At 47.2% G+C, this 8,374-nt stretch overlaps 1 protein-coding gene across 1 annotated transcript in view; it reads left to right on the forward strand.

The window, feature by feature from the left end:
• Positions 1 to 5,155, forward strand: part of DEPDC5 (DEP domain containing 5) — a 147,362-nt gene extending 142,207 nt beyond the window's left edge. Inside the window, exons 41-43 of the mRNA XM_008061535.2 lie at positions 10 to 70; positions 4,130 to 4,212; positions 4,352 to 5,155. Of these exons, the coding sequence (XP_008059726.1) occupies positions 10 to 70; positions 4,130 to 4,212; positions 4,352 to 4,644 (437 nt within the window). The 3' untranslated portion in view covers positions 4,645 to 5,155. The remainder of the gene's footprint in view (positions 1 to 9; positions 71 to 4,129; positions 4,213 to 4,351) is intronic.
• The last annotated feature ends 3,219 nt before the right edge of the window (positions 5,156 to 8,374 follow it).

The following is an 8,374-nucleotide window of genomic DNA, read 5'->3' on the forward strand; positions in this document are numbered from 1 at the left end:
TCCTTTCAGGTTTTGAACCTGAAACATACTGGGATCGAATGCACCTTTTCCAGGAAGCCATTGCACACAGGTTTGTCCCTCAGCAAGAGGGAATAGTGGGAAGGAATCCACGTTTATCTTGAATAGCAGTTACCAAAGTAAACCCAGTGTGTTTCATTCCTGGGGAAAGGGATCTGTTCCACTAATAATAAATCTGCTGCTTATCTCCAACAGGACTCTTTACACTAGTTTCAGAGATAAGCACTACCTCCCTGGTTCCTGTAGCTCATTACCTTCTTCCTCCAGTTGTGTGGGAAACATAAGCCTCTCTCCTTAGCTTCCAGCACAACCCTGAGCCAAGCTATGCAGGGGATTACATGAAATGAAAAATTGAAAAACATGTCAAGAGTCCCTCAAGACATGTTTAAAAGGCAATGAATGGCTAAAGAGCAATAGATGTAGTCAGTAGATCTTTCTTGGCACCTAATATGTGTGCCAGGGAAAGCCTATCCTGGGCTTAGCTGTCTCCCCCTGACCAGTCCAACAAAGCATGTTGTTTCCAAACATCACTTGCCTGGTGTCTGATTGCCACTTCATGTTAATTGTGGTGAAAACAAAGCCTCCTGGTCTTGCTTCAGTAATTCTCTCACTATACCTTCTTCAGTGTCGTATCATCTTATATGAGCACCTTCAGCTATTGCCACCCCCACCACGCACCCCATTGTGTATGTTCAGTTCACATAGCAACAGGATGAAGTCTAGACTCTTGAGTCCCTCCCACCTAAGTTGACCACAGCCTACCTTAGACATTATTCTAAGATCTACCCTTTCATTCATGGGTCTAACTCGGTTGCTAGTAAAACTGTGGAATGAATGCAAAAGTGACTGATTTCCTCCTTCCAATAAGGGGAGTAAAGATTTGGGGCAGAAGGCAGGGAGTGGATAGTGGTAAAGGGGTTTGATGTGAGAAGCAGACAGGCCTGGTCCACCTCTACCTCTACCAGCATCTAACTAAGAAACCACCATGGGCTGAGCTCAGTGGCTCAGCCTGTAATCCCAGCACTTTGGGAGGCCGAGGCGAGTGGATTGCCTGAGCCCAAGGGTTCGAGACCCATCCGGGCAACTTGAAGAGACCTCATCTCTACATTAAATCAAAAATTAGCCAAGTGTGGTAGTGCACACCGATAGTTCTGGCTACTTGGAAGACTGAGGTGGAAGGATCGCAGGAACCCAGCAGGTTGAGGCTGCGGTGGTCAGGAGCGTGCCACTGCACTCCAGTCTGGGTGATAGAGTGAGACTCCAACTCAAAAAAAAAGAAAGAAAGAAACCACCATGAGCAAGTCTTGGACCTGCTGAGCTTTCATTTTCTCGCCCCTCACAGAAAGGGGGGCAGTTCTCTACTGTTCCTGGTGAGCCTAATGATACACCTACTGAGTCCTCAGTTGACAGTAATTGTTAGGAAGACCCCAGCTAAGTGATGAGTTTCTAAGCAGCTCTTACTGCTTGCCTTGTACATCATTAGGCAGGCAGTGCACTTAGCTGTCTGGATATCACTTGACACTTGACCTTTATTTGTCAAATTTGCTTTTTGTCTTTACAACTTCCCCCTCAATCTAGATCTTCATCATATCTTCTCTAAACGAATGCCCTTTCTTCTTCAGCCCACTTTTCCTGCTACCAATTTTCTCACATTTTCTAACCAAATCCCACTGTATCACTGTACCAGACTCTGCTCTGGTGTGTCCCTTACCTGAACCCCTCCCACCATCCACACTTAGACCCTTCCACACCTAGATCCCTCCCACCATCCACACCTGTGCCCCTCCCACCTTCCACACCTAGACCCCTCCACCTTGTACACCTGCCAGAGTCTTTCTACACCAGAATCCCCAGATTTTTCTCTGAATTCCCCTTTCACTTTCTTTCTAAGCACTCTGAATGTAATCTTGTGATTTGGGAGCCTCTGGAGGACAAGGCTATACATTTTTCTCATTGTTGTTTATTTCTACAATGCCCAGCAAGGTAACTTGCCTAGAAAAGTTGTTTAGTATGTAGCTTTTGCATAGAGTGGAGTTCTAAGTAGAAATGTGCCTCTGAACTGACACATCAGCCCACCCATAAGGTCTATCTCAGAAAGAACTAGAAAAGTGTCCATCTTTCTTGGGCCTCCTCTGCTGTGACTCCCAGCTCTTCCTTCATTTTCATCTAGGCAGTTGGAGTGAAATTATTACATCTCCTTCCCAAGAATATGGAACCTCCCCATTCTTATTCCAGGTGGACAGTGAGGTAGCAGGGACCACGTGGTTAAATCAGCTTTTAAAAGAAATTTTAAATGTGATTTTTTGAGCCAAGGTCACCCAGGCTGGAGTGCAGTGGTGCAATCCCAGTTTACTGTAGCCTCAACTTCCTGGGCTCAAGTGATTCTCCCACCTCACCCTCCTGAGTAGATGGGACTACAGGTATATGCCACCACACCCGGCTAATTTATGTATTTTTGTGTAAAGACAAGGACTCACTGTGTTGCCCAGGCTGTTCTTGAACTCCTGGGCTCAAGTGATCCTCCTATCTCAGCCTCCTAAAGAGTTGGGATTACAGATATGAGCCACCATGCATGGTAAATTGCCTTTTTAAAATAATAAAGGACTTTCCTGGTAACCTAAGAAAGAAATGAAATAAACATGTTCTGATCAGGCAGGTCTATACTGAGTAAATCAATAGCCTTCATTAGAAAGTCAGGAGAGCCAGGCCCAGTGGCTCAGCCTGTAATCCTGTACTTTGGAAGGCTGAGGTGAGTGAATTGCCTGAGCCCTTGGGTTCAAGACCTGCCTGGGCAACTTGGTGAGACCTCATCTCTACAATAAATCAAAAAATTAGCCAGGCATGGTAGCGCGTGCCTGTAGTTCCAGCTACTTGGAAGGCTGAGGTGGAAGGATCACCGGACCCCAACAGGTCGAGGCTGCAATGGTCAGGAGTGTGCCACTCCACTCCAGTCTGGGCGATAGAGTGAGATTCCATCTAAAAATAAAAAATAATAAAAAAAGAAAGTCAGGAGGAAGGCAAAATCCGGAGTAATCCTTACACATGATAGAGTCAGCCTGTGGATAAGGGAGCTTGCAATGCATCATGCATAGTAGCCTATCCATTAATTTGCATATTTGGCATGTATTCTTTGGTAAATAATTATGGAATGCCAGTATAAAGCCAATAGCTTACTTAGAGGATACAACGTGGCCCCTCTCCAAGGACCTCAGTCCAGGTGGGGAAACAGGTATTTTACCTTCTTTAGTTCTGCCTATATCACTGCCTTCATTACATAAACTCCTCAGCCTTACAGGGCAGGAGCCACATCTGTTACCATGTCCTTTACAACTCTTAGCAGGTAGAGCTGCAATAAATGCACTTTATGGAAATAGAAAAACCAGGAATAGAATAAGCCATAGATGAGAAATGGAACAGAACAAGGCATACATGAAAAATGGCTTCTCCTTCCTGCCCATTTCCAGAGCACAGTGAAGTAGAGAGCCCCAGATTGATGTTCCTCACTTTTAAGAAAATGGTTTTAATTGACATAGTTCATTCCATTTCAATTCAAGGCCTTTATTGAGAACCTTGTATGTACTTAGCATGAGAACAGTGGAGAAGTGGGGGACAGGTGTGGCTAAGGTGAATTAAGATGAGGACCCTTTCTTTGGGGAATCCATACTTTGCAGTATGTGGGTGGGTGTGCAGCCAACTGGGACATGAGGTGGATTACGGCAAGAGGCAGAGAAATGGTCAAGGTTAGCACAGATGGGGGAGAAGGCTCAGTGGGAAGGTCTGCTGGGAGACATGGCAGGAGAGAAGGGATCTCTGGGCAGAGATGAAGACTGGATGAAGAGTGCAGTGAGTGAGAAGACTTTCATTCACTATGGTGGTGGTGACATGGAAATGACAGGCAACTGGGCATGAAGTCTGGTGAGCCATGCTGTTGAAGGAGTTGAGGTCAGAAAGTGGTGAGGACAAAATTAAGCATCCTGATGTGCCATCTTGAACAAGATCTTTCCAGACCTCTTTATCTCAGGCTATCAGAGTCCTGTTTTAGCCACATTCTCTCCCCTGAACCTTTAGCTAAGGAGGCCCTAATCTGTGTGTTTTCCTGTCCTTCCCTTAGGTTTGGGTTTGTACAAGATAAATATTCTGCCTCTGCTTTTAACTTTCCTGCTGAGAACAAGCCTCAGTACATCCACGTTACAGGTGAGGAGCTATGGGCAAAGAGTAGGGCAAGTGGGTCCAGGTCCCTTCTCCTGCATAGCGCCTGTGACTGCAGAACCACTTCTCCTGGCTCCGGTCCCCTCTTGGTGGCTGCAACACAGGTACTCCCCTTTCTCTTCAGGAACAGTGTTTCTGCAGCTGCCCTACTCCAAGCGCAAGTTTTCGGGGCAACAGCGGCGGCGGCGGAACTCCACCAGCTCCACCAACCAAAACATGTTCTGTGAGGAGCGTGTGGGCTACAACTGGGCCTACAACACCATGCTGACCAAGACGTGGCGCTCCAGTGCCACAGGGGATGAGAAGTTTGCCGATCGGCTACTCAAGGATTTCATGGACTTCTGCATCAACCGCGACAACCGGCTGGTCACATTCTGGACAAGTTGCCTGGAGAAGATGCATGCCAGTGCCCCGTGAGGGCAGACTGCACTAGAATCAGGAGGCTGTTCCCATGCCAAGGGCATGGGGGTGAGCTGCCACCCTCAAACCCAGGGCAGAGGATTCCTGTCAGGCTCTAGGCATCAGGTGTCCAGTGGCTGCTATCAGTGAGTGGAAGCCATTGCTTCTTTTTGGCCCCTGACAAGTGTTCTACTGGAGAAGAAAGTCTTTGGAAGCAGCTGCTGCTGCTGCCACCACTCAAATCTCGTCAGCAAGTGCCCAGAGCAGGTGGGAGGCACAGATTGTCCGTGGGAGGGCTCCAGTCTCTGGGACGGGGCAGACAGCCCCCGTGAATGTCCTCAGAAGAGGTGGCTCCTATTAGCATCCTTTTCCTTCACCATCCATGGGATATTAGAAACAGAATCTGCCACTTCCCACCCAGGAATGTGCACAGGTGTAAGATAATTTTGTGAAATAATGTATCATAGACTCACACCAACTGTATATACCTGTACATATCAGAAGCAAATAAAGCTCCACACGTAGCATCTCTGTCCCTGGCCCAGTTCCTGACAGCAGCAGTCCCATCTAGGGCTGGGCAGTCATGCCAGGTGGCCATGGTCATAGTGGTCGTTGAGGTAGTCACAGATAGTGAGAGGACTTTAGAATTCACTGTCTTGGAGAGTCTGACTGTGAGGTTACAGAGAAGTTTCTTTTCACAGACTCTTGGGCAGGAGTAAACACAGATCTGGTCAGGACCAGTGAGCAGATAGCATAACATACTAGGTAACTGTAGGCTTGTGATATCAGAGTAATTCTTGCTAAATGGGTGAGTCTTGCTAAATGAATGAGTCTAGATGATGTCTGAGATGCAGACATCATGACATTCTGGAAAAAAAATCAAAGGAAACCCTCATGGATTCCAACTTAGGTTAAAGTCTCATTGTTTGATGGAATAAGACTCAGTGTGATGCCTCAACCTGATCAAGAGCTGTGGGCAGGGGTTGGGGTGTACTACAGACCAGAGGGGAGAATCTGCCAGTTACTGCCACTTCTTCCTCTTCCATCTCTCCAAGAGTAGTTAATCACAACCCCTGTTGATTTGCCTCCTCAGTGACTTACAAATCCACCCACTTCTTCCCAGGCCCTGGGCTACCCCTCAGTCCAGCCCTCTTTTGTCTTTCTCTTAGATCCGAAGGAAAACCTCTTAATTTGTCTCTGCTTTCACCAGGCTATTCTCCACTTCTCAGTCAGTCTTTTAAAAACCACTCTGATGGTGCTTGCCACTTCTTTAGAACTCTTTGGTGACTTGAACTTCAAAAGTCTTATGCAGCCCACGTAGCCCTGCACAACCTGGCCCTGTGGGCTGTTTCTACAGCCACCCTGACTGTTGTGCAGTCCCTAGAACATCACAAACTCTGTACCGACTCAGATCTTTTGCACATGCTGTTCCATCTGTCTAGAGCACGCCTCCTCTCTGCACCCACTCTGTCTCACTCCTGGTCGTCATCCATCAGCTCTTAGCTCAAATGTCACTTCTCCAGAGAAACAGAGTTGGGGACCCTGTTACAACTGCCCATAGCACCTTGTACATCTCTGACATGGTACTTGACACATTAACACTCTGCCATGACAGAAGCTTCTCAATTTTGTTCATCTTTTTGCTCTAACTGTGCAGGATAATAGTAAATGTTGGAGAAATGGTTGTTGACCGAATGCATGGAGTGAGTTAACACTGGGGTCCAGGGCTGGGCACTGAATCTCCACCTCTCTACCTGAACTCCTTAGTTACTTAACAGAAGTCTTTGATGATTTTAACTTACTTGGAACCTTTAAAATGCAGCTATTGATGCTGCATGTTGGGATTTTGAGAGGACAGGTTTGTTAATATATGTGAAAGTGCACAGGTTGATTTATAGCATGGAGCAGGCCTTTAATAAAAACTTATTTTCTTTTCCTTTTTCACCTTCCCTTCTCTCAGACAACCATTGCTCCTCTCTAAGCATCAGTGCCCTCATCTATAAAAGGGGCTATCTCCCAGGGTGGTTGGAAGAGTGAAAGACAAATGTATGTGAAAGGACTTACTAAGAAGAAGATAGTAAACAAATGGCTGCTTTCACATTCCCAGATGGGAGTCTTCCTCCCTGTGCTCCTGAGCCAGCTTCCCGAGTGATGGGACTGGACACAGTGGGCACTAACCTGTTAAGACCACATATGATCACTTGTGATCCTTGGTATCCTGTGTGTAAGACCAACACTTGCCTCTGAAACTGCCTGGGAGAAGAAAACCCAGAGAATCATTTGGTGGAAGAAAGGACAGCTGATGAGTTAGGTTGCTGGGTCACTCACCTGTCAGAGCTAGACCAGAAACTCACTGGTCTTGAGCCCCAGTCTCCCTGCTGCCTGCTCCTCTGATTCTCCCTCTCTCTGAAGAGCATCTCCTTCCACCCACTTGTCTAAACCAGAATCTGAGAATAAAACTCAATGCCTTGCTCCTCCATCGTCACCTGGTCCTCCCACCTATCCATCCTACCTGTTCCTCTGACCTATCCACCTCCCTCCATCCCTGTGCTGCCAGGGACAGAGCTCAGCCCATAGGGAATGTGATTTTGGTTAGACATGGAGGATGAGTGTATGCAGACCAGAAGCCCGTCTCCAGATGTATAGATGTGAATAACCATGCCTTGGTATAGAGGAAAAAAGCAGTAGGCTCAGGGCCAAAGGGACCTGGTTTAAATTCCTGCCCTGCCATTTTTTAGCTGTGTGAATTAGAGATGGTTCTGACTCCTGAATCTGTTTCCTTACCTGTTAAATAGAGCTGTCACCTCACCTTTCTCCCCAGAGCCCTTCCCCCACTGCCTCCCCCCACCACACTCCAATGGAGTGTTGCTCTTCTGTCCGGAACACTGTATTGATCTGCTGGCCCATTTCAGTTCACTAGGCTGAGAATTTCCTGAAGGTAGGTACCAGGCCTCCAGTCTGTATTTAGCCCTTTGCACTGCACCTTCTGGCATACACTTCAGTCAATGAGAGTTGAAAGAGTGAGTCAGTGAGATCAAAGGAGTAGGTGCACATGGAAGAGCCCCTCACAGAGCCCAGCATGTAGGAGGGACACATGAATGGTGCCAAGGACTTTGACAGGATTGCTTGATCTGCTTCCCTAAGGTGAGTCATGGAAAGAACTTACTCCTATTGAGAAATAAGGCTGTTAAGGCCTTGGGTCACCCCAATGTGTGGAGGTGAGTGTGGTCCATTAAGACAAGGGTCTTAGCATGGAGGGGTTCTGGCCCAACCCCTTCTTTATCTAAACCCAGATGAGGAAACAGGCCCAGGGTGACCTTTCCCAGGCCCTAAGTGGAACCAAGACATGGTCCTCTGGCTCCCACCCAATCCAATGCCTTTCTAGGCATTTGGTTGCAGTCAGCATAGTGGTTAAGAAGGCAGCTTCAGGGGGCAGATGGCTGGATTCAGTCTTCAGCAGGGCCACTTGCCAGCTGTGTGACCCCAAGAGCCTCTGTTTTCTCATCTGTAAAATGAGTGGTTAATGCTACCTCATGGGTCCTGAAGATCACATGGAAAAATGTGGGTAAAGCTTAATGCCTAAAAGATTGTCTCCTCCATAGATGTTAGCTGTTACGATGGTGGTAATTATTGCTGTAGACTTCGTGAACCCCAAGAGTTTAGAAAAGGGAGCAATTACAGAGAGCCAGAGTGGACAGGCTAGTATTTAAAGAAAAAGTAGCCTTGAGCCTTGTAACATATGTAGGAG

The sequence above is a fragment of the Carlito syrichta genome, unplaced genomic scaffold (assembly GCF_000164805.1).
Source record: "Carlito syrichta isolate Samal-C Ts95f unplaced genomic scaffold, Tarsius_syrichta-2.0.1 Scaffold305313, whole genome shotgun sequence".
Lineage (NCBI taxonomy): Eukaryota > Metazoa > Chordata > Mammalia > Primates > Tarsiidae > Carlito > Carlito syrichta.